Source organism: Pyrgilauda ruficollis, unplaced genomic scaffold (assembly GCF_017590135.1).
Source record: "Pyrgilauda ruficollis isolate IOZ18807 unplaced genomic scaffold, ASM1759013v1 scaffold9, whole genome shotgun sequence".
Taxonomy (NCBI): domain Eukaryota; kingdom Metazoa; phylum Chordata; class Aves; order Passeriformes; family Passeridae; genus Pyrgilauda; species Pyrgilauda ruficollis.
The window spans coordinates 3,191,754-3,217,928 of NW_024531043.1; the positions used below are offsets into that span (position 1 = coordinate 3,191,754).

General features: G+C 40.9%; 1 protein-coding gene across 3 annotated transcripts in view; it reads left to right on the top strand.

The window, feature by feature from the left end:
• The window catches only part of SPPL3 (signal peptide peptidase like 3), a 55,714-nt gene that overhangs the window by 22,589 nt on the left and 6,950 nt on the right, over window positions 1-26,175 (top strand). For 2 of the 3 annotated variants that reach the window (XM_041488842.1, XM_041488841.1), the window contains exons 2-6: window positions 10,341-10,418; window positions 16,015-16,109; window positions 18,848-18,967; window positions 22,182-22,260; window positions 22,983-23,095. In XM_041488842.1, the coding sequence (XP_041344776.1) occupies window positions 10,341-10,418; window positions 16,015-16,109; window positions 18,848-18,967; window positions 22,182-22,260; window positions 22,983-23,095 (485 nt within the window). The remainder of the gene's footprint in view (window positions 1-10,340; window positions 10,419-16,014; window positions 16,110-18,847; window positions 18,968-22,181; window positions 22,261-22,982; window positions 23,096-26,175) is intronic. The other variant, XM_041488839.1, reaches the window with a different exon arrangement.

The following is a 26,175-nucleotide window of genomic DNA, read 5'->3' on the forward strand; positions in this document are numbered from 1 at the left end:
AAGAAGTCTTAGCCATCAAAATTGCAGAAAGCTTTCCTGTGCCAAGGATAACCACTGGCATTTCCAAATGGCCCTTTCTGAAACACGATGTTATTTGGATCTTGATTAGGCTGTCTAGCATAAAACTGTAGACAGCTTGCACAGTGGTACTTTGTAGACTTTAATTAGGGTAACCACACCCTTGATTTGCCTTTTTTCCTGATGTAAAAAGGGCTATTTTTTGAAAATTCATACAGTTGAAAGTGGTAATTTAGATAAAAGAGCTGTTTCAGCAAGTCTTTGGAGTAGGCTAAATATTGGACTGACCTTTGCAGAGTTCACTGGTCTGTTGGAATCTGAAAATTTACATAAAGAAATATACTTGTGGCTCTGGCAAGAGAGGATTGTGTGTAACAGATCTTGATTTGACCTCCTCTCTTCTCCCTCCTTCCAGTTCTCCTCTTGATTATTTGTGGAAGGTGGAAACAGTTTTCTCGATGAGGAAAGTCTCCCTGTGTGGTCAGTTCTTTCTTGCGGCTGAACTGCAACTCTCTTGCTTTGTCAGACGTCTCATAAATATATTTATGTGCATTGACATAGTTAGATATATTTCCATCTTGTTCTGATATTTGCTGATTTTAATTCTTCCACAAAAGCATTGTGTTCATACTTCTGTTTGGCAATTTTTATGGTACTACAGCAAAATTTGAATCTACCCTCTGCAGTAAACTGAAGTATTTTGTAAAGCGATTATTTATGAAGGCAGTTAAAGACAATACAGTTGCTTTAATTAGTTCAGCAAATGGGTTTTATATTTTTTCCTCCTCCTCAAACACCTTTTAAACAAGCTGATAGTTTGGCCCTAGCAAATGTAGTATGGCTACTTCTTGCACCTCACTGAATAGCCTGTTTGTTGTTGGTGCTGGCGTTTATTATTAGTGAATGGCCAGTGCCTCGAGCTGTTGTACTGTGGTGGAGTTGTGCTGCTGGAGCAAAGTTGTCTGCAGTTTACTAGTGAAAACCAAATCTGAAAGGACTGAAATAGCACACAATATTATAAAATGCTATCATATATTGCAGCAACTACAGTACTTATGGTCTGTTTTGAAAATTAACTTAATTAAAGCAGTGCTTACTTCTGCATGGAAGGTTAGTTTTGTTTAATTTACATTAGCTCCAGCAAAGCTTGGATTAGAGGTGTGTGTATTACAATGTGCTTAGTGAGATCTAACTGTAAGGTGTTCCCAAAAGGATTTTAGTCCCACCTTGTTCATGGCCACATCTTGGCTCCTTTCCTCTTTGTGTCACACCTGCTGATTGTGCAGCTGCTGGCCTGAATGAAAACTTGCTTCACAAAAACGGGGCTGTAATGATTTTTTCTAATTCTTTCTTCTTCTCCTGTCCATGAATAAGTTTTAGTATCAAAACCCAAACTAATTGTAGTGGCAAGTTTTTGAAAAAGCAGGTTTTGTTTGCAAAACTCTTAACGCCCCTGAAGCCAGAGGTGAGCAAACTGAAGTTGATACAATTTGCAGTGGAACCTGTTAGGCTTTCCTTGCCTCAAGCTTTCGATTTTCAAACCAACATAGGCAAATCCTATCATAAGCTGGAGTCCTTCAGATTTAATTGTCAAGGAGGGATAAAAGTAACAATAGTTTTAGGAAACAGAGCCAGGGCTGTGCATTGGCTCAGCAGTTTGCTGGGGCTGGTTTGCAGTACGATGCCAATGTTGTAGAAGAAGTTGCCTAATCTGCTACAGCTCAATTAAAACAAACATGACACAATTAAAGTTCAAAATCAAGTAAAACATTTGCTACTAACGAGCTCTGTATCTTAATACCAAATGTGTTTTTCCACGTATTACTGTTCAGTTTAACTCATTGAAATTATACTCCTCCTTCAATGGAAGTCCCCTATTGCAGACATCATTGTATAGATGTACTTTTCACATTTTCAAAATCCTGGTGATACAATTTCAAAATCTTGCTCCTGGAGAGGATTCCTTGGCTGGTGGTCACATATATTTGACAGCAAAAGCATGCTCTGCTTTTCATGACTGCTTGTTTTTTCTTTCTTTGAGAAAGAAAGGAGGGAGGGTTGAGAGATCTCTTTTCATTTGTCAAGTTTAGAGCAAAACTCTTGACCTAACCCTAATCAACCAACCCTCCTCAATAACATAAGGAATGTCAAAAAAGTATTTTGTGTGTGTGTGTGTTTAGGTAAGAGATAAATATTATGTATCCAGGCTCCCATTCCAGTGTGGAATAAAAAAGGCAGTGTTTTCTGTGACAACAATGTCAAAGACAAGCCATATGATTTTTGGATATTTATTTTAGTTCAGGCTACTTCATATTCAGATATGTGTGTCCAGTACAACTTACTTGAAGCTGTACTGGTTAATTTTTCTCCATTAACCACTGATTGCAAATTTTGCTCCCAAATATCCTGTTGACTGTGGTTCCACCAGAGCTCTGGGGACATTAGGAGCTGAAAATATTTTTGGGATACATGAGCACTATCCTGTGTTGATTTGGAATAATGCTCCTTTGAATGATTAAAGTATTGTTATGCTTCCGTGCAGGGACTGGAAGTTGTGCTCCCATTCCTGCAAGGAAATGAGTGCTCCAAGCTGAATGTGAAATCTGGAAATCTTGCAGTGGCTGTAATGCCTAAAAACTGTGAAACATGTTATTCTTTGTTCTGTTGGCAGACAGTTGGGTGAACCAAAGGAGTAGCTCTGAGAATGTTTTTAACAGAAAATTTTTTTTTTCAAGACTGTGTCTCCTGATGCCTTACTGGATACTTCAATTTCCTCTCAGAGTGAGCTCAGAGGAGTGTTTGCTCTTAGCAATTTAGCTGGGAGCTTAGAATTTGGTTTTGCAGGCATAATTTAGGAAAACAGCTTTCTGGAAAGGATAGAAGAGGTGCTTGGGATTTAAAATTGTATGAGTAGAAAAAAATACATATATGTATGGTATTTAATAGTGTGAAAATGTTGTTCTGGGACCTCTGCCTGGTAAACAGCAGAATTGTTCTCTGGTTACAGTTTGAAATGCCTGCCTGAGCCCTAACAGAGTCTGTGTACAAAAGTCTGGTTTTAGTGGGACATTTAATATTACTCTTTTCTCTTTGTTATGTTTTGTTTCACTTTAGATTTGTTTTATTTTCTGACATAGCCCGTGTTTTCATGAATTACTCATACTTAGCATGACAGTGAGATCTGCACGTGACAATGAGATGAAACTGTAAACTTACTTTAGAAAACAAGCTATTCCTTTAACAGAAGCAAAGCCATAGCAATTTGCTTGCTTTTCCTATGAATCACACTAAAGAATGGAATAGTGTTGAGATATGTTTACAGCTGTGGGTGCCATGACTTCACACTTAAAATTATACCTTTAACTGTTACACTCAGATTTAACATTGGTTTGGCAGCAAGCCTAATGGAGGCTCTTAAATATGTATATATCTTACACACGCAAGGCAGCTGAAAGAGGCTTTTTAGTCATACCCTTGACCTGGAATCCAGTAAAGGAAAAAAGTAGTATTGGTTTTACCTATGGAGTGAGTCCACCCCCCAGCCAAAATGAGTATTTGTGCAATTAGCTGTAATTGATCTTCATGTCCATGGCAGTGCTCTTCTTTCATGTGCCTTAGGACTGTGCTCTGGAGTCCTTGAGTTTGATTTGTGCTCTTAATAAATAATTCTACAGTGGCAGCTCACAAATGCCAGGTACATGAGCATCAGAAATGAATTGCTCTTAGCAATAAATTGCCCTGATCACTGAGTTACCACACACTCTTTTTAAGGAATAAAATAGTAGAACGTTTTAAAAGCTTACAAAGCAGGTAGATTCAGGAAAATGTTTTCCTCATGAATGGCACATTCTTGCATGATCCAAAAAAGCCACAGTCACTGGGTCAGTGCAGCAGTGTAAGGGTGAATGTTGTTTTCTGTGTGGATTTAATAGCTCTAAAAATGTGGTGTGGGGCTGAGGAAGTGCAGAAATACTCTTCAACTTGCTTCAAGTTTACCAGCTGCTATTTCTTGACTTTCTGTTTTTCTGTTGCTAAGACAATCATTGATGGAATAAACACACTAAAAATGCTTTGAAATACATGAAACACTTGGAGGGAGGGGAGTGGAAATTTTCTCCATCCTTGATTTTTGAACATTGAACACCAGATTTCCAGCAGAAGTTGATAGTTCAGATTTGGTTTGGTGGTTTTTTTGTGTTATGTTGAGGATTTTTCTGTTTCCCTTTGCCCAGCAGCTGAGATGGGACCCTCACACTGAATTTGTACCCTCAGCAAGTTCTGAAAATGAATGATGAGTACAGAGCAGGGAGGGAGAGGCAGAGGGAGGTGCCCTATTGTCACTCTTCCAGTGCTGGTACCTGCCTATGAGGAATTTTCTTTTGAAGAGAGTTGGGATGCATGTTATGTTGGGCATGGATTATTGTCACTTAACTTGTGAGGAGACAGTGGACATTTGATTATAAGGGTGGTATTTGAAATGCAGGTCAAGAGTACCATATTGATTGGGTAAATAGTCATGGATTTAACATGGGCTGAAGAATATTTGAAGTTTTATGTGGTCACTTCTCAAGCAGCCACATCCTTCAGAAACTGAAAAATGCAAGTGGAAATATCCATTCATGTATGGATCCACTTTACCCCAGATGTGGCCAGTGTGAAAAGCTCTCCATGAGTTTTGAAAAGGACTTTTGTGTAAGAGAAAAATTGTGGACAATAATTGTGGTCAGAAAGACTTACATGTCAACAAAGTCCCTTAATTTTTCACCAGTTAGTTTTTTAAACAACAGATGAGGTAAACACCTGTCATGACTGATTGTCTCTCCCCAGAGTAAGATCAGTGAATTAAATTATCTCCTTACAATCCCAGTGTGACTTTGTGATTCTGTGATGTCTTCAAGTTGTAGATTTGGTCCTGTTAAACGCAGCAAAAACTTTTCTATTTTAATCCATCCGTACTCGAGCCTATCTAATATGCTCACCATCCTTTTATAGTCTTGTTTTCCTCAATCTTGTGAACTCTTGGATGTTTTGATCACTGATTAAAAAAAAAAAAAAAAGTGATGAAATGCAGTCTCTCTTCATGTGAGCTTTAGTGAACTTAGTTCATCTGCTGCACTTTCCAAGTAATTGTGATTTATTTGTTGCTGTATTATTTGCATTCTTGTATAGGTACAGTAAGTATGCAGGGAAGGTTTGTCTTGCTGCTGTTACAGCAGCTTTTCTCTGAGAATGATTCATATCCAAGGTCTTTAGTTTGCATTGCTATGGAAACTTCAGGGGACAGGCCTCTCATTACCCCCTTGGCAGAATTCTTCACAATAATTTCTCTTGTACCTGGAAGTCAGGAGTGGTACTTACTCATCGATGGGCTGAATTTTTATGATCATACATTTAGTAGGCATCTTGTACAAACAGAAAAGGTTTTTTTATTCCAAGTACATAAAACTTCCCTAGTATCTTGAGCAATAATTTTGGGGTACTTAAGCTAATGCTGCCACTGAAAAGTCTTTTCTTTTTGATTTTATGTCCAGAGATGGGCCAGATCAGGAGTCTGAATCACTTGAGAAACTTTCCTATTTGTTCTTTATTATTCTGGGAGGCAGGTTCCTCAGTCTGGTTTTGTGTGTGATTTTGCTGATGGTTATGCAGAGATGAGATGAGATGACATGGAGAAGGACAGGTGATTGGAAAAGGTGAGAAGTTGCTTTTGTGATGGCTGTGTTGGCTTGTGGCCATTTCAGATTGCCCATGACAGGTGGGTTGTGTAGAGGGGAATGCTCTGCACTGTCATCTGGAGACACCTTTGGTTCCTAGTTTGGGTCTTCAGTGAACAAAGCAAGGTGCAGATTCTTATTGCTCAACACAGAGGGCAAAAAGAATCACCAGACTTTGCCTGAGGTTTCCTTCTTCAGGTTTGGAAGGAAGGACTGTTACCCAGAAACTGCTTGTCTTTTGGTGATAAGGAAGAGATGAAACATGAAAACCAGTGCTTATATTGACTGGGTGATTTTCTTGAGTGGAAATGCAGAAGAAAAAAATCCCAGAAGGTACATAGTAGAAAAACAATAGGCAGATGGCAGAGACCTGGTAGGGTGAATGTCCACAAAGATGGGTGAGCTTGTACATGGAGGGACAGGGGCAAAGTGCTTGACCTGCAGCTGCTGATTCAGAGAAAAGAGCTTCCAAGTGTCTTCAGTGTAGCGCCATTACTGTTGTTGTGGCAACTTTGATTAGCTGGTTACCATCTTCCCTGGCTGGGAATGAAGTGGGTCTCTGTTCCCTTGGGAATACAGAAGTTATTCATTTTTTCCCAGAAGAGGGGAGAGTGCTGCTTGGAACGCCAGCTCTCAGTGCTGTGGTGTATTTTGCACGGTTGCTGCTTGGGAGCGGTGGTGTGTCCCAGTGGCTGGGCACCCCTGGAATTGTTCTGTAGGTAAAGGTCTATGGAGCAGTCTGTGCCAGGCTGGACAGCTCTGCTGGGATTGTTGTCTGGACAATGCTCTCACTGTGAGGCTGTAGGGCGGACACACAGAATATGTTATGGAACAGTGCTTGCTGTGTCTCTGGCTTGGCATGCCTTAGCAGGCTGTGTTGTGAGCACTTGCCCATGAAGCTGCCAGAAATGGATACCTAATGGCAGAGAATTTATGAAAATTGATCTCAGCCACGTAAAGATGGAGGTTCAGAGTGAGATCTCAGGTTATAGAGGAAGCAGTTGGGAAGTCACCTCTCAGTAGCTGGCTGAGAAAACTGTCATAAGGCACCGGTGTGCTTGGTTTTATGAAGTACTAGGGTATAATAATTAGTTACTTCTTACTTAACTAAGTAAGAATCTGATAGTTTTATTAATATTAATTCTTAAACCAGCTTCCTTACATGGATGTTGACTTTCAGGTGTGGTAGTGCAAGAATCCTGAAAAATGTACTTCCGTGGGAAAACCCATGTTGTCTTTGTGTTTTGAGCAGTGTTCTGCATATATGCTGGAGTTTGGAAATGAGTTGGGAGTTGTTCTTGTAACATGACATGCAGGTGAACTGCACTGAAGTCAGTCTTCAAAAGAGCCTTTAGCATGGCCTTATCCAGTATTAATTTTCAGATTGAGGATGAAGAATAGTATTTTCTTCGTAGGTTGTCATGTTTAAGTGAATTAAACTGAGAATTGCATCTGAAATCAGTACTTAAGTCAAAGGATAACTGCACAAGCTTGTTACAGGCATTTTCTCTGCATAAGTTTCCATTACTTGCTCCAAGATTGAAGGGTTTTGCAGAAATACCTTGTTAGAAGGAAGCTGGTTGCATTTTTATATGTGCAGTGGAAGGCTGCTTAAATGTGACTACAGCTTCTGAAAACTGTCATTGGTGTGGGTTCTGGCTTTGGCTGATGCCATTTGAGAAGAACATGGCACTGATGCTGTTTGGCTGTGAGAGCATATGAACTTGCATACTTGAAATATGCCCATAGGAGAATCCTGTTATGTGCATGTGGAATCTGTTGGGCTTGTAGAAAGTTATTTAAATTTCAGTTAAAATTACAAATTGGTTTGCAAGACATGGCATTTTGAATAATATTAAAAACTTGGAAGTAATCTTACTTTTTGATTCTTTCATGTGACAGTCATTTGCTTATTACCTCTAACTTAGATTAATGTGTTAGGAAGTATTTATTTGGGATCAAGGATTTTTAGTTTCTTAACAAGCTGTCCATCCAGTCAGTGGTTAGAATTTTAGGAAGTAGTTCTGGTTTCAGGTCTTGTGCAATACCTTAAATAATGTAGGGAAATTTAATGTTTAAAAGATGTGAGGTTTTATTACAATGAGATTCACTTTGGCATTGTAAAATTTTTCTTCAGGTTTGCTTGTGGGTTACTTGTGTTGGAAACTTTGGATGGAATCTGGACATGCCTGAGCTGCTCTCTTGGTTCAGCCTGTCACACTCTGTGTGTTTTGCCTTATTTTTTTTTCCAGCTGCCTGAGGAAGAAGGAAAGTGTGACTGTATCTCCCTGGCCCTGTTTGCTGGAATATCAGTGAATATGAATTTCCCCAGACCATTATCCTGGTAGCAACACTGAGTTTTTAGGTTGTCCTGTTACAAGATCTCTGTGGGGGTGTGGTCAGGAAACATCTCTGGTCTGTGATGAGTTTTTAATTACTCTGCACTTCACTTGTGCAGGATGGAAGGACTTTAATTCTTATTTCTGCATTGCACAGAATCAGCAGGTTGCAGTCCTGAGCACCACTGCAGCCTGTCAGCAGGGCTGGGATGTGTTAGGTCATTGTTTAACATGAGTTTGCATTTCTTCAGTTTCTTCATCAAACCAGAGGGCTCTCAGTTTTAATACAAAACTGATGCATTATGCACAGGGCTGATCCATGATCCATGTATCATCTCTATTTTATCTGTTTTATGAATCTTTTTAACATTTACAGCGCTGTTTTGACTAATGTTTAAAATTATGACAAAATGGCATTTTAATTATCATAGCCTCCAGTGTTGTCATTGAATGAAGAATTATATAGAAAACATTGTTCATCTCAAAAGTATTTGCAGATTTGTGAAGATAAAATTTTATGAACATAAGTTAATAAAATTCAGAGCATAACCCTGGCCATGTTTAATCCATTCTGAAATTCCATTCTTTTTGTTTTTCTCATAGATGTGGTGTTTCTGAGTATTCTTTTAATAGATGAGTTCCACTATTTATTCTCAAATCCAAACAATACAAAGCTTTCCCTTCCCTTTGTGCCAGGCTGGATGAGGGAATGCTTCCCTCTGAAATCAGAGCTAGAAACAGGACATAAACCCAGTGTGGTTGTCCTCAGGCTGTTTCCTTTGGTGTGAGTTTAGCTGTAACCATGGCATGAAAATAATGGCTGTGAACTATATTGTGCATAACCTGAACATTTACATGTGCACTGGTTGTAAGTGCTGAGTTATTATGTTGCATGTATTTGCAATTCACTATATTGATCTTCATGGATGCTTTTTAGGCCTCTATTCCACAGCCTGGTAACTAAAGGTCATACATACAAAGAAAATACAATACTTAAAGCTTAAGATTGTCTTTATGTGTTGGCCAACATTATGAGCAAATAAGATACCTGTTTTTCACTTTTAATGTGGAGATATGTGGAAGTTATTAATGGTAATTAAGCAGTTTATAATTCCTTAAAAGCTTATTGCACAAGTATATAGTTCCATCTAGAAGAGGCAGTCTGTTTGTCAGTGATGTTTAATATTGAGTTTCTGTAGTAGAAAATTCACATTTGTGTTTATATATTAAACAAAAGTATTTTAAATTGTGTGTCTAGTGGTTTGGCAATTATCTCTAAATTGCTTTTGAATTGGGAATGGGATGAGTGTTTCTTTAACTGTCTCTTATCTTCAGTTTTTATTTGCTCAGTGGTACTTAATTTGGAACAATCATGTAATTCAATTATCTTTGTTCCATATCCATAGCCTTGCTGAAATCAGGCTAGGCTTTTGTGTTGGTTTCAGAAATATTCAGTTATGTCTTTTGTCTTTTGTAGGATAAGACTAATGCAATTAATATTGAGTATTATTCTTGTTCTTTTCCATTACTTTAGCACAAGTTATGGAAAACCTGTTGGGAGTTGCAGAGTGACTCCCAGAGCCTCTCCTTGCCTGCTGTGCCCCTGCCAGCACAGTGGCCTCTGCTGCATTCATGTTCATGTTTCCATGCTTTAAACACGGTGTGTTACTTTAGGAGATCAATCGGATGAAGCTGGGTTTAAGCTTCCTGCTGAAATGTCCATCAGAAATCCTGCACTGAGTGATCTGCAAGGTGGAATAGGGAAGTGATTGTGTGTGGTTTAATACATGCACATTGCTGCTTGTTGTGAGGTTTGGGCTTTGATTTGGTTTGTTTTTTTTTTCATTTGTTTGGGGTTTTCCCCCCCAGCTAAGTGAGCCTTAACTGCCATATTGCCACTCTGAAGATGTAAGAAGTGTTATGGAAAACAGGTTACTGTTAGGGTTTTGCAGTAGCTGCAATTGAAGTAATTTTAATGGGTTTGAGGAAAAAAACCTTGAATCTGATGAGTTCAGAATAAATTACCACAAGGCTTTTGAGTTGTCCTTTTTTGGCTGTGTAGGTTTTTCATGCTGCAGCCTTGAATAAAATAAGTTAATTCACAAGCTACAGGTTTTGTGTTCTAGATGAGACAAGAACTTCAGAGGGAGCTGCCATAATTTGTCATCTGGTTCTGTATTTGTATTAAAATAAGAAAAAGAATTAGCAAATGGCACTGAAGAAATGGACACTCACAATGACAAACCTGCCTTCTTTTTCCTAATTCCAGGGCATATTCCCTTGTGGATTCCAGTCAAGTGTCTACTTTCCTGATTTCTATTCTCCTCATAGTCTACGGCAGTTTCAGGTAAGGTTTTCTTTTTAAGGTTCTGCAGAGTTTTTATTTTTCAAGTAAAAATATTGCAAGTGACTGAATATGGCTTATGCCTTTTTGTTTCATTGTATCTTTGTCAGACATATCCAACATTAAAATTATTTGCTTCTGAGAAGGAAATGGAAAAGGAAGAAATAATAGCGAGCTGGGGTTTCTGAGAGGTGTAATTGTTTGTCATGGTACAAGCACATATAAGATGACTTAAAAGTCAGTCCTTGAGGACAACTCTGTAAAATCATAATTTAAAGAGTAGAAAAGGATTGCTGAGACAGATAGAAGGTAATGTTCTCAACAGCAGAGTTTTCTGTCCATTAATCAGTGGTGGCAGATTGTGGATGCTGTCCTGTGAGTTCAAACCTGTCCTGTGGAACAGCAATCCCCAGGTCCCGCTGCTGTTTGCTCGAGTGTCAGTAACAGCTTCATGGAGAAGTGGGAAACACTGCCAGTGTTGAACTCCAGCAAAGCATCTGAAAACTGCTGCAGCATGGGTTTGAGTCTTCAGAAATCAAATTTGCCTCATTTTAGGAGACTTGAGTATAGTTTAGAGAAAACTCAATTATCCTTTTAGACTTGCATGCTGTATTATACAGTCTGTTTTACTGTAATGGCACCTAAGGAATGAGGCTCCTACTGACATATTGAAACAATATAATCACAATATGAAAGTATTTTTTTTAAACTTAAATACAGCATGGTTTTCTTTCTGCTTCTTGAAGAACATTGCTTCATTTCACAGCTCTGTGATAAAAGGCCTTATACTCACTATGGAGTCTCTGAACTGCTATGAGTATTCCTGAAATAGCTGATAGCTGTGCTCATCCATATGATGTAAGCTGCAGCTGTTTTAGGATAAGAGGTTTTCTATCACTACTGTAAGTTAATAAAGTCATATAATGAAAGAGCCAATTTTTTTGCAAGAGCTGTGTGTTGTTGTTAGCAAGCGTTAGGTAACAGCGCTGCTGGTGAAATTAAAATAGAAGGCTTTAGGAAAACAAAATCTAGAGATGGTCAGAATAGAAAAGTAATCAAAGGTTGGATTTGTTTAGTTTTTTCTTCAAGTTTTGAGTCAGATTAGCATATAGTTGAGGAACTAATTAAATTTTTAACTATTTGAATTTATGCTATTGTGTAAAAAGGAACTGTCCATCTAGCTGCAAGAAGCAATAGCATTTATTAAATTTCAATTACGAAAACATAGTGTAATATAAAACAGCAGGAGTGTGTGAACTTCAGTTGCTTGTCTTTCTTGGAGCTCCTTGCCCTTCAAAGTTTTCCCCTGCTGTTTGCCATCCTCTCCCTATTGGTACCTACACATGCTCTTAGCATTTTGTCCTATACTTTACATTTAAAACTACTCACCTAGCAAGGACTGTGAACTCCAGAGCAATCTGACTCACTGGATGGAGTAGTGGGATGGTGATGGATACAAATCCATTGAGGAAATGTCCTGTTTTAGTCTTTTGCCTTTGTGTGTATCCTGAAGACCCCACAATGTGAGTTACAGACCAAAATAGGATCCCACAATTTTAAAATTACTTTCCCAATCAATCTCCTATATGTGGTTTCTTTAGCAGGTGTCTGAGCTGAAACCCGCAGTTACTTTGGGGACTTGGACAAACTCTGATTCTCTTTGATCAGTGAGTGAGGTCAAAAGCAGTTTTTTTACAGAAAAGTGCAGTGGTGCTAACAATCAGGTCTGAAATACAATTAAGTTATTTAAGAAATTGAAGTGTGATAGTAAGTTACAAAATGATATTCATCTGGAAATTCTTGAAGTAGTAAAATGAAAACTTCTGGCAAAGCAGATGAATTTTCTTAGAAAACTGATGTGCTGGAAAGATAAAAGTTACAGCTTAGGGTGCTCATTCTCATCTGTCAGCAGTGGTGTGTTCATCTGGATTTGAGTGCTCGTCTCCTGCAGAGCTGTTGTAAGACAAAAAGAAAATAGCACTCCTCAGTTAACCTTTGTGTTGCAGAAGGTGGGTTTGCTTTCTGATTTTCAGCTGAAAAGCAGCAGGTAGAGTTGTTGTAGTATTCCTGGCAAGTGGCTGAAACACAAGTGCAGTAATAGGATCAGAAGGAATTGGGTGGGTGAGTCATCAGGATAAAATCCACGTGTGTGGTGGATCTAATCTAAGGCAGGCAGCATCAGGGGAACAAAGGAAAGCCTTGGTCCACTGTCCTTATTAATAGAAGTGGCATTTGTCCAAAACAAATGAAAAAATCCCAAATCCCCAGTATACTCAGAAGAATGTCTAATAAATGGTGGGTAAGGCCCAGAACCAGAACAAAGTGACAGAGTTGAGTTCCCCTTCTCTGACTGTGCATGAACGAGCATTTCCTGCCTGCGTTTGTGCCGGGTCAAGAGTTTTCGCTTCCAGCCCTTCTGAACATCTCTCTCATGTACATTCTGACTGCTCTCAGTCCTTGAACTTGACATACTTTTATTACTGGCTGCCAAAGGGGCAAGTCTAATCCTGTAAACTGTTAGGAGCTGTAAACTGGAGCATGCAAGTAGATGGGTTAGTTGTGGATTTTTAAAGAGGTGAGCTCAGCTTGAAACAGGTTGTCTCTGAGGGCAAGACAGCCACCTTTCCAAATGCTTTTCTGTGACTTTAATGTTGGGGTTACTTTACAGGTAACAGCTAAATCTTTTTCTGTCCTATCACATCCCCAGACACGGGCTCTCAGCTTATGTAAAGCCAGATTTAACCCAGAATCTACCTGTTCAAATACCTGCTTTTGAGCCAAACTGAGAAGTGTGGGGTGACCCTGGGGCCTTCTGTCTCTAGGCTTTGTGTATCCAAAGTGTGGGTGTGAATAGAAAGTAGCTCGCATGGTGAACCCAGTGTCATGTGAACATGGTGTGCTGAGCCTTGGCTTTCCAGTGTGGCATTCCCATGCTCCCAGAGGAGCTCTGGGTAGGTGGCTGTCCTCACTGGTAAGAAGGAACTTCTCAATAAGTTCTATCTGCAGGTGCCCCTATAGATATCTAGATCCTTGTATTCCTATTTTCTTCATTGCTTGATAAGAACATCTCCTGCTGGGTTTCCCTGAAGCATTTCTGCAGTGGAGTGATCCACAGTTGAATGTGAGCTTTGCAGGCAGTGCCGTGCCAGCAGCTTACTCATTCCTTTGGCCTCAGCATAACCCTCCCGAGGGGCTCCCTGTGAGAGGGTGACTCGCTTGCTTTGAAGCCCTGCGCTGGAAATGCAACCAGCTGGAGCTCTGAGGACCCACTGAAGAAACAATGGAGCAGCTCAGTGCCCCAGGGGAGATGCTGACTCAACATTCCCTTTGGGAGCCCAGGAGAAGCTCGAACAGAACAGCGAATGTTTCCCAGCTTGCCATTTCTCTACAGCCCAGTAGTTTTGAGTTTATCTTGTTTTACAGTATGATTTTTAACTTTCTTAGAAGGTGTTTTAGTGATTGCTTCTTAGGTTTTTTTATTATGTTAGTGATAATTTGTAGCAGAGGGAAGAGCCAAATCATAAAACAGTTGGAGATTATTCAGAGGTTGGCTTGGAAGAGCAGCTGTGTTGTTAAGTGAAAGTAATTTCCTAATTTATGCTTACTTTGGAGGCAAGGATATTTATAGGTAATAATAATTGCTGACACTATGGCAATGAAAAGAGAGGGGCTGAGGTTGTTTATGAGCAGTAGATCTGATAGGTTTTATTTCCAGTTTTCTCTGCTGATAGAAATTCCTTAAGTTACGAGTTGCCTGATGCCACTGGGAGAATGATGGTGTGAGGTTCTTGCTAAACTGTGCTAATTCAGAGGGGAAGAAAACACTGCACTGAGAAAAGAATTATCTTGTTTGTCTGAATCTTGGACCAAGTCCTGGAGGGCTGTCAGCCTCCTCCCAGATTTTTATAGCTTGAGAGGAAAACTATAAAGCTACAATGCATAATGGGGAAAAAGGGAGTGCGAGTGAATGATGGAGGCACTCCAAACAAAGGGCAGAGCAAAGAGATCTTTAGAAGAACAAGCTAAGAACAACAGATTAATTTGTTAGAATTTTAGTGTTCTCTATTGCCTCTTTGTATTTTCCATAACTCTTTAGCTGATGATCCATGGTCGGTGTAGAAATGCCATTGGATCTGAGGTGGAGGCTTCCTTGTGTTTTGCCTGAGACCAAAAGCTTCTTTAATCTCATAACACTGTTGGGGAGCATTTGCTTGATAGAAGCAAAGGAAGCAAACCAGTTCTGTGCTGGAAGAGCCTTTTTCTTGGTTTTGTTCTATGGAGTGAAGCTGCTCAACCGCTCTGTCTTTAATACACCACATGTGTCTTGATCCTGTAGACCTGGTTGTGCCTAATTCCAGATTCTGGGACTGCAGCACAGACTTGGTCACCTGTGCATTGCAATACATGATCAATGCACTGCAATAAAATATCTGTGACACCTCTACAATAGTTTAGAAGACAGTGGTGTATTTGTTACTGGTCTGTTCACTTTGTGTAACTCAGTTAAGCTAAACTTGAAAAGAAGTTTAATTCCTGTTGACCTAGAAGTTCTATTGAAATACTTGGATGCTGCTGTAAGCTTAAGGCAGGAGCTGTACAGTGGGAGATGCACAGTGCTTCTGGTGGTTCTCTGTAGCTCATTTGAATAAATCAATATTCAGCTAAATAATGGATACCATATATATGCATCAATGATAAACTGTCGTGGTAAACTTGATTGCTGGTATTTTTTTTTTTTTAAAAGCACATTGAATTTAACAAAATAAATTATTGCTGGTCAAAACAGACCTTAAGTGAAATTTCCCCTTTTCAGAAAGTCATGCCAGATGTGTTAGAATATAATTTGGAAGTTGTATCAAGGTGAAGGGCTGTGGCAAAAGGGGTAGAATACTGTCCTAAATTGGAACTTTAAAAAAAAATTTTTGTATCAACATGGAAAGATGAATCAAAAGCAGCTGAGCTGGCTGCTCAGGGGAGTGTGTCCGTTCCTATGGATTAATAAAAGTGTATTAATTTATGCTATTTATTCAGAGCTTCCTCTATTCATTTGTTCTGTGTACATGTAAAATATATATCTGATTATTTTCTAGGCTTTGCTGAAATTTTTTCGATGAAGTATGACCTTGCATTAAGCAGACACTTAAAAGCTAGTTTGGGTCATTCATGAGAACATTTCAAGGAAGGAAATATTATTGTCTTAAAAATGAAACCTGATAGTCAAATTTGAAAGAAAAGGAACAAAAATGAGAGCTTGGAAAGAGTTGAAGTTTACAAGAGAATTGAAATGTTTATTGTGCTTCCCTTGTGTTCTACGCTTCCCAGAAATCAGGTAACAGCAAACAGCAGCACAGGTATTCAGTGCTCCCCAGTGCAGACACTGGTGACTGATCTCACTGTCAGAATCTGGGATGTGGGGCCTCATTTGAACTAAGCACTTCAGTTATTTTAATTTCCCACTGTGTCTGGTGTTGTTTCTAATAACCAGCGTTACAGGGCTTTTCCAGGGGCAGGGTGCTGTGGCAGTGGGAATGAGACTGCGGCTGATGAGCCTAAACAGGAGTTTGGAAGTCATCTGTCACATTTGCTTTGTTCCCTGCAGGTCTCTGAACATGGACTTCGAGAATCAGGACAAAGAGAAGGACAACAGCAGCGCCGCTGGGTCCTTTAATGGCAACAGCACCAATAACAGTAAGGGTCAGCTTTACTCCTTACCCTTTCTGCTTCACCTCAGTGCTGCACCTCCTGCTTCACCTGTGCATGTGTCTGAGCTGCTGCATTGCAGACTCACCTGAGCCAGGCTGTGTCTGGGCACTCCCCACCTTGCTGTGCTCTGACACTGCTGTCCACAGCTGGTCATGCTGTTAAAGCATCAACATATCATTTCCATAATGCATAAAAATTACATGTGGCACAGTTTGTCAGGTTTGACTGGCAATGGAAACAGCTTCACTTTGGAAAAAGCCACTCCACAGTTAGGAGAAGGACGTGTAATTCCTTTGTGGCTGGAGCTCATTGCTGTGGTGTGTTGGCCAGTCTGTGAGCAGGGAGTGATTGCAGGGTGCACTGACAGGTTCCTAAGGAGGATTCACCTTATCAGGAGGGAAACTGAAGCAGAGAGGTCACATGGCTCTGGGCAGCTCATTTGTAACGGACAACAAATATGTGTCTGCACCCTGTCTATTCAGAGTGGGATTAACATGTCAGCTCCTGCGTGGTGACTGTCCCTCCTGTGATCTATGAATAGATTGCAGGCAGCTTGGCCATCTGACACGCACAGTTTTGCAGGTAAAAATATGGAACCAATCAGTTAGAATGGAACACTGTGCACAGTGTGCTGTAAATTCATACTTGAGTTTAACTGAAGGCAATTTATATTGCCATATTTTGAGAAAGGGCTCTAGAGTGAAATAGTTTCCCAGAGTATAGAAGGCAGAAGTGAGAAGCCCTGTGCATGAAACCTTGAATGCTAAGCTTGTTTTGTTTAAAGCAAGAAGCATACCTTTAAAACGATGACTGAAATAACATATGTTGTACATGTCTCTTGCTGGTTTTGTCTTTTCTAATGTACACTCTTGGAATTTAAATAGTTGTCACAGCACTGCTTCTGTTGGCAGCACAGAGCAAAGAGGTTGCTGTGCTTGGTGATACAGCAATGAACAGCTGAAGCTTTTGGCTTCTGGGAAGGAAGAGAAGACAGTCTGGGGCTAGGGAATAAGCACATTAAGGAGATTAGCTGTCAAAATGATCAGAAATTAAAGGAAGAACTCTGACATTTAATGCTGCAGGCACTAATTCCCAGATGCCAAGGTGGTGTGTAGTGTGTCATTTCTGGGCTTTAGTTTTGTTTGGTTTTGCTCTTGGAAAGTTGAAGGACATGTGAATAAATGTGCTTTCTCGGGGCAGGAGGAATCAGATCTAAGTCACAGATTAGAATTTTTGTGTCTTCACGCTGTCATCACTGGACCATCTACATTGCACTTTACCTTAATGTGCCAGACCTCAGCAATGTAGAAATCCCAAGTGACTGAGTTCTGCTTTTTATTTTTAAAATTTATTGTACTACTTATGTTTAAGAGTACATGACATGAACTAATAGGCATGACCATGTGCAACTGTCATGACTTGCATGCTTTTTATTCAGCTTTTATGAAAATGATTGAATTTTTATAACAGATACTAAGTTGTAGTGAGTGTATTTCATGTGTGTTTGAGGTTTTTCAATGTAATCAGATACATTGGTAACTGAGTTGTACAGGTAACCTGTTATTTATATGACTTGCCACTCTTGACGGGGAAAAAATAAAATAAGACACAGTCTTACACAGAAGCACAGACACACAATCTGTGTGTATATTTACATGACTGTGTATGTCTCACAACCCTAAAGGCTTTTCCTTCAAATCCTAGGATGGGTAAAACCCCCTTCACACAGCAGTGTTTAATTATTTTAGGATAACACAGTTGATGTCAAGCTGGTTTTACATCTCTTCTAGGCCTTAGTCTTGTATTATTTTCTGTTGGTCACTTACCAAGTGACTACTTCAGATGCTCCCTATTGTTACTTTAGTGCTCTACAAGTAGAAGTGTGTCTTGTATTTTTAATTGTGTTGCTGCTTATGGCTTTTCTCCCCAGGGATCAAATGTAAATATAGCTACAGAGATTGGTTAAGTCTTGGAATTTGTGGGGTTAGGTGGACTTCTCAATTTTGCTGGTATTTCTGAAAACTCAGAAATACAGTAAAAGTTGTCCTTTCCCATAATTAACATCCCTGGTAATCACACTGTATGGGTGAGCTGAGCGAAATACTAAGAAGAAAATAATTCAGTATCTCTGCCCTGTTTAAAATTACTGCCAACTGTGAAATGTGAGCCTGAATTTGTGTTGGTTTTTAGCAAAAAGGCAATTACAATGCACTTCACTGACCTGGTGGTTTCATAAACAGGTTAAATGACTTGAGTATTTTTTGAAAACTGCCCTTTATTGTTAGGCTTGATATTATCTCATGATTGCAGCCTGTGATGAAATTTAAGAGCTTGGTGGCCTTCACCCAAGTGGAATTTGAAGCTGTGGCACCCTTTGCATGAGCTGGGTTAGCCTAACACTGGTTTTCACTTTGTGTTCAGAGATTAAGTAAACCTTACATATGCTCTGTTCAACACATTTATGTGTCTCAGTGTGAAGTGATTCTAATCCCTAAATAATGTTAATTTTCATAGCTTGTCATTCATTCTCTCTGTGGCACCAGATCAGACTGAACTTTCAGTTCCTGGGTTCTGCAGAGCGGGGCTGTGCTGGGCTCAGGGAGCAGCAAGTCAGTGCCTGCTGCAGCAGCACTGACAGGAACGTGCTGTCAGAGCCCTGCCCTGTGCTGGCCGGGGCTGTGTCCCTGTGTGGCACCAAACACAGCTCAGTGTCCCCCTCTCTCCTGCAGGTATTCAAACCATCGATTCCACCCAGGCCTTGTTCCTGCCCATCGGAGCCTCCGTGTCTCTCCTAGTTATGTTCTTCTTCTTCGACTCAGTTCAAGTTGTCTTTACAATATGCACAGCAGGTGACTGTTTTCTTCTCTTTATAAGACTTGGAATAGAACAGAAAGTATTGATATAATTAAATATTGCTGGTAAGAATTATAATACGCGTCACAGAACATTAAAAAAAAGAATCATCAGGTTTCACAGCTGTATTTTCAGGTCTGTGTAGCTATAAATAGACAAGTATTATTTGAGAAGTATTTTCCACTTAGAGATGTGCTAAACCTACTGAACTGTAAATTGCCAGCAGTCTAAACATGCCCAGATGTGTTATTTTGCATGAAGTTCACTTGTTTATAAATTGGTGCTCAGAACAGTACATGTTACTTCATGGGAAATAACTTTGGGGATCCTGTCCAGAGGCTTCTTTCCTACTTTAATTTTTTGCTTTAATGCAGTTTTTCTGTTTCTGGTCTCACTAACAGTTGAATATTAGTCTTTTGCACTGCTTGAATTTAGAACAAAATTGAAATTTACCTGCAAATAAGTTGCAGATCCTCCAGTCCAGTTAAGCATTTACATTTTGTCTTTTAAATAAATGCCAGGGCACTGCTTTTTGGAAAATTTTGGCCTGTTGATCTTTTTGCAATTCTATAAGAGACCAGCTGCTGTTGAGAGCAGCAAGATTCTTCCTACTGCTTCAGATACACAGCAGCTTCTAAAAATTGTACTCAGTCCACATACTGCGTCTGTGAAGATTTTTAAACTCCTAAATACCTCTCATCCTCTCCTACTTCACTGCAGGCTTTGCCCTTATGGTTTAACTCCTGAGCTATGCCACCCTCTTGAACAGGGCTGATGTTGATGGCTGAAATTTAAATCTCTAGTCTTGAGACTCCTGTCTAATTCTGCCTCCTGTAGAGGCCTGTTGAATTCTGCTTTTATAACTTTGACCTATGACACATATGTTCTTTCCTATTAAAAAAATACTTCAGATAGATTCTACTGTATGCTAGATATGAGGGAAATATACACAAACAAATATATAAGATGTAACAAGGAAAGATTTATGACAAAAGAGGAATTTTAATTTGTTGGGATTATTGGTCGATTTATTTTTTTAAATTACCTTGGGATTTGTAACTTCATTTGTAACACATCTGCGTGTAAGTAGAGGATCCTGTGTCCCTTGGGGCTTGTTGTAGTCTCAGGGGACTGGGGGTCAGTGCTCTTGGGTATCTTTATTCTCAAATCTGCTTTTATGGTATGTTCTTGCTCTTCCTTGGGCTTGCATCAGAGGCTGTCATCAAGCCCGGAACCTCTGAAATGCAAAGCTTCCTCAGAGGCTGTACTGCAGGATGGGGAGGGACCCTGCTGGATGTGAACCTGGGGCTGTGGAACTTGGTCCCTCTGTCCCTTGAGAGGGACAGACCAAGCTCAGGTCATGCTGTTTTACATCTTCTGTAGCTAGTAGGGGCTGATGTGGGGAACTGCCAAATTACAGCTGATGTCTGGTTTCTTAAACCCCTCTCAAATCTTCCTCTCACAGAGATTTGCCTTTCAGGGAAGAGTCAGGAGCAAGCATAGGTGCAGCAAGCAGCCAAGGCCAGGACCCAGTGCTCGGCGGAGGCAGAGCCCCACAGCTGGCATTGCCTGCAGGCAGGAGTGAAGCCAAGGGGCTGAATCGTGGGCATTGAGGCTGGAGGGAGCCCTGGGGCTGAGCCTGGACAGTGGGGATTGAGGCTGGAGGTGATGGGAGCCCTGGGGTTGAGCCTGGACAGTGGGGATTGAGGCTGGAGGGGATGGGAGCCCTGGGGCTGAGCCTGGACGAGGCTGGGAGCAGCTCCTCCTTGCAGTTTAACACCCACTGTGAAGGAGCCCAGCATGGGGACACTGGGGCAGGAGGTGCAGGGTTCCCTGCTGGGCAGAGCTGGAGGAGAGGAAAGAGGAGGAGATTCCAAGGGCAAAGAGGTTGAGCCTGTGCTGGGGGAGGCAGGGTAGGGAGCAGGGAGGGCAGGCAGGACTTGGGGCAGCAGGGGCACAGGGTTCCTGGGCAGTGTTCTTTGCCAGGCACCTCCAAAGAGGTTCTTAGTTCAGTTTGTGCAGAGGTGCCACGCTGTTCGTTCTTTCCCTACAGCTTCTGGTTTTCTTCCCCGCTCTGAAATACTGATAGAACTGTGAGTTTTCATGGTGCTGTTTGTATGCAGACACTTTCGAAATTCTCTTTAGATTATTTGAGTTCTCCTTTTTTTGTTTTGTTTTGTTTCAAATCTTCCTCCCACCAGAAGGGAAAATGTGGTTTGACCAAATGAATTTTTCTCTGGTTGGCTTAAACTGTGTAGAGAATGCCTTAAACTGTAAGACAATGTTTGATTCTTTCCCATCATCTTCATTTGAGAAGAGAACAAAAATCCCTTTTAAAAACCAGCAACAAAAATTTTTAAAGGAATAAGTAGAGAACAGCACAAAGATCTGAACTGCAGCATGCAAAAAGTTCCAAGACTTCGATTTTCATGGCAGTCTGTTCTTGCTGCACAGTTTTGGATGTGTGCTGCTGACATGTCTGTGTCTCCACGCCCTCATGCTCCATCCTTTTAAACAGTTCTTTAAAAAAACGGAAAGGAAAAATGATTATAAATACCAGCAGTTACTAAATGTTTTTACAAATGTGTGGGTGGGATAAGTATGCTGCTTGAAAAAGAAAATGTTTATGGAAATAGTCTGTTTGGATATTTATGTATTTTTATCATTCTGTTTTCAAAAACCTAAAGCACTTTATTTTAAAAAAGTGAGGTTGCCAGCTACTGGCTATAAGTTTTTTGAAGTTGTACTGTGTTTTTAGTGATGAATAAAGAGTTTTGAGTGAGATGGGAAATTACTATCCAAGTTAAAAAGTGGAAAAAAACTCTCTACTACGCTGAGTTACTCTGTGTCATATGTTGCAAAATTGTAAGAAAATCTCACAACCAGTTTGTAGTAGATTTTTTTTTTTTTTTACTCAGAATATGTGAAAACTTTTTCTTGCTGACATGATAATGAATATATTTAAGACCTTTTTTTTTAGGGTTTGGGGAAGGGGCATTGCATTCCTTTGAGAGCTTTCATTTTATTTCAGTCTGAAGGCTCACTGTTGTGCAGAAAACCTCAGAGCTTTGAGCTCTTCATGCTGGAATAATACTGAGCATATGATAATAGGACATTGTTGCAAGAGCTTTTTCAAATTGGAGAAGCATGTTTGTGTACTGTAGAAATTAGGTCTGAATGTCCTAATATTACCTTTTCTTCTTTTCATAGTCCTTGCAACAATAGCTTTTGCTTTCCTTCTGCTCCCGATGTGCCAGTACTTAACACGGCCTTGCTCACCTCAAAACAAGTAAGGACTTGAGCAATCCTTTGCTCCTCTTCTTGTGTGTTGTGTTTCTTTCTTTTAATGAGAATTCTTTAATAAGCATTAACCTCAGGGCTGATGTTTGTGCATTTTTTTTTGGTGCCAACATCATGTTTCCACTGTGAAAGTAGGAAGCACATTTTCTGCAGGTCACTCACACTTGCCAGCCTGGGAAATGCAATACCATTACAGGGGACTAGATTTCCCAACAGTGATTTTTAATAAGTTTGGCTTCTTTTGGCTGAGACTTTAGAGTTTGGGATTTGGCGTTGGATTTTAATGTTTGTTAACACTGGACTCTGGATTTTAATGCTGGCTCTTTTGAAGACTGTAGTTAAACCAGTGGAAACTGCAGTTGTTAATTACATGTTTTGAAACTAATGTTATTTTTTAACCTTGTTATTGGAGTTCATGTTGCTAAAAGCACTATCTTAGGTGGTGCTAGGAATGTTGGAGATTTCAAGAGGGGTGCCAAGATTTACACAATTTTTTCCATCTCTGCAGTTCATGCTTTACACATAGTTTTTGAATGTGAGGAAAGCTTTTATTTTGTTGCTGTTTTGATACCTATTTGTGGCAAAGGAACTTCCCTTCCGTTGTTCTTGGCATCTTTCATCAGCAGTTGAGCCATGTTCCAACAGTGTCCATTTTCTGTTCTTTAAATGGAAACATAAAGTCTTGCAGCTGATGTCTGTGTGTTGTTCTAGGATTTCCTTTGGCTGCTGTGGGCGTTTCACTGCTGCTGAGTTGCTCTCCTTTTCTCTGTCTGTGATGCTTGTCCTTATCTGGGTCCTAACTGGCCACTGGCTCCTAATGGATGGTGAGTATGTGAATTATGGGGTTTTACTACTGGTTTGTGCCTCTTGTGACACATCATTCACCCTGATGATGGGTGAAATTTGCTAATATTAATGGCTTGGCTGCTGAGCTGTGTGGCAGACTCCCTGAAGAGCTACTGCCAGGAACTTGCCAGGGGAGTGCTTGGAGCACCTGTTTTTCTGGTTTGTAAAAGCTTCCAGGGAAGTGCCAGAACACTCATGGAAGATATTCTGCACCTGTGTGGTGTAGGGTGAATGGCCAGCTTGAGTTAAAGATGCGTGGAGACAGTGGTTGTTTATGATTCATAGTTTGATTCTAAAAATCTGGTTAATTTCTGGAGTGCATCTTGTTGTTTATTGGTTCTGATGCTGAAATAATTTGTTGTGAGGCAGCTCACAGTGGCTGGTTGGCTTTGATCTCTGCTATGCTTGCCTTGTGTGGTGAGATGGGCGAAACTGGCAGTCAGCCAGCTGGCTTGAGGGTGTGATTTATTGAGGTTTTTTTATGGTGGTTGACCTGAATTCACAGCTTACTGTTCCAAAAAGGAGCCTTCATCCTTCCCTCCTGCCTTACAGATCTCTTGTGCTAGCTCTGGCTCTTAGTTAATCACATGGTAAACTGATCCAGCTCACTAGAATGGCAGCATACTTGGGTTTTGCCAGCCTATTTTGCTGCTGCTGCAGTGAGATGAATTGGATTATTGTGTAGTCAGGTATGTGCTAAATTTGGCAGAAGGTAAGTGGCAGCATGATGGGATCTGAGGGGATGGAGTGGATATAATAACAAAGGCATGAAGGAGTAGCCAGGAGCAGGACCTCGGCTTCTCAGCAGTGTCAGGCAGCTAAATTGGCTTAGGACATGGTGTAATGGCCTGCTGAGGTCGTGCTTGCTTGAGGAAAAATTGCTGCAACAACATTACCTGCCCTTGAAATTGTTTGTTACAATAGAAAACATTCATCCCATCAGCTTCCAGCTCCTAAATGAGGTAGCAGCAGCACATCCTTAGCACTGAAACCTCTCATGGCACCATCATTCTTTCTTTTATATGTGGGCACTATGCTTCATTCATGGTTTGAACTGCTTTAAAAGAACCACTTGTTGTATGAAATGGAAATACCTTTTAAAATACCAGATAGTAAATGAAAAAATGCAGACAGAGTCCGTTTTGTGATAAGCAGAGTAGCCCACCATGAAATCGAGGGTGACACTTGATCTGCAGTAGCTGCAAAGCTAAAAGGAATGTCAAGTGTGGATTTTGGCAGAATCTGAAGAGTTGTCTACACTGAGGTATCAGCAGAAGCATTTAGTTAAAAATAGTTATTTTTGTGAGTACTTCAGTCTGACATGGTGGACTTTGCAGTAATTCATCTACAGAGCTCTGAGCTGCTGGTGCAGACTGATGTCTGGCTTCTATTTCTATTGGAGGTTTTTTATGATTTACTGAATTGTGTTGCTGCTGTCTCGCTTGGAATTTTTTTATGTAGTTTATTAAGGGAGCTTGAACTATGTAGGTGATCCTCCTGCCATTTGCTCAAATCCAATTAAATCAGTGTTTGCCAGTGACAGTAAACAGGGAATAGCTTTTACTGGCCTTTGTCAGGGAAACAGACAACAGACTGGAGCTTTAGACCTCATCCTGTGCTGCTGCAGGTGGGATCCCATCGTCTCTGCCTTCTCTGCCTGAGTCCTGGGGGCGCCGGGGGCTCCTGTCCGGGCAGCGCTCGCTGCTGCACCCGGGGCACTGCTGTCCTCAGGGAGCTGTGCCCGGCCCGGAGCTGTGCCCGGCCCGGAGCTGTGCCTGTGCCGTTTGGCCGTCGGCAGAAAAAGGGCCAGGTGCTGTGAACGTGCTGCTGATGGCCCGGGCGGGGCTGGAGGAGGAGCCGGAGGAACGGGGCGGGTGTTCCTTCCGAGCAGCGGCACGTGGAGAGCCCTGGCTGTTCGGTCGGGGCTGTGCAGTTGATTCTGTCAGTGTGAAAGAGCTTTGCAGCTCGAGAGCTGAGGAGAACACGGGAAATACTTCTTGGTAATTGCCAGTCCTTACGAAATCGAGGTGTGGCGGTTCTTGCTGGAGCAGCCTTCGGTGCCCAAATCCTGCCCTGCCTGCACAGCCCTCGGCTGAAGTGGTTCTAAAGACAGGGAGTTGCGGGCAGAGTGAGCCCGTGTTGGCTCCGGGGGGTTGTTCTGGCATGTGATGATCACCTCTATAGGTATTGAAATGCTTATTTCTCAGCACAGACTGTTGGATGACAGAATCACCAAGGATGGTCACTGTTCCCTGGTAAAGCCTGCTTAAAATGAAAGCTTTCCTAAATAGTGGACAGAGCTGGAGATGTACAGCAGGAATGCTATAGATGTGTGGGATGTCTGTAGCTACAGAGTGAACGGCATGGTCACGGATACCCCAGGAGCTGCTGCAGCAATTAGGCCTCACTCTCTTCTTTTGAAATACACTTTCATCAGAGCAGAGCTTCACCTGGTGGCCTGTGGGGGAAGTTAAAGCCTCCCCACCTTACACAGTGCTTTGTAAACCAGACTCTGCACCAGCAGCATCTTGGAGCTTTCACCTGCTCTGGATGCAGGAGAGCTGGAAAACTGCCAGAGTCTAATCACGTATGCAGGAATATTCTTAATTTCAGAATATCCCTGTTCCATAAGGAGTATGTTTGCAGGGACTCTGGAGTTAATTTGTTCTGTTAATTGATGGTTAACTCCTCCAGTGCTTTCTTACTCAGCCTTGTTAACCCATTGCCCAGCACTTCCAAACCAAAGCTGCTGGTTGTGTGGCTGTTCTACCTCTTTTTCTGTCTTTCTCTCATCTTTGGCTATTTTTTTAATGATTTGAAGTATATTTCAGTGAAGATCTGCCTTATATAGTTTGTCAACACTATGCATGAGCTTGGGTAGGGAAGCTGGCTTCCATTTAGAGAAGTCCATTGACTGCACTTTGGCCCATATTACTTGTACTTGCTCTCGGGCATTCCTCCTTGTTTTTTAAATTTACCAGTGTTTCTTACAGCATTTGCAAAACTGTGTAATTACTAGCATGTGTATTTTACTGTCAGCTGAAGGATTTTTTCCATC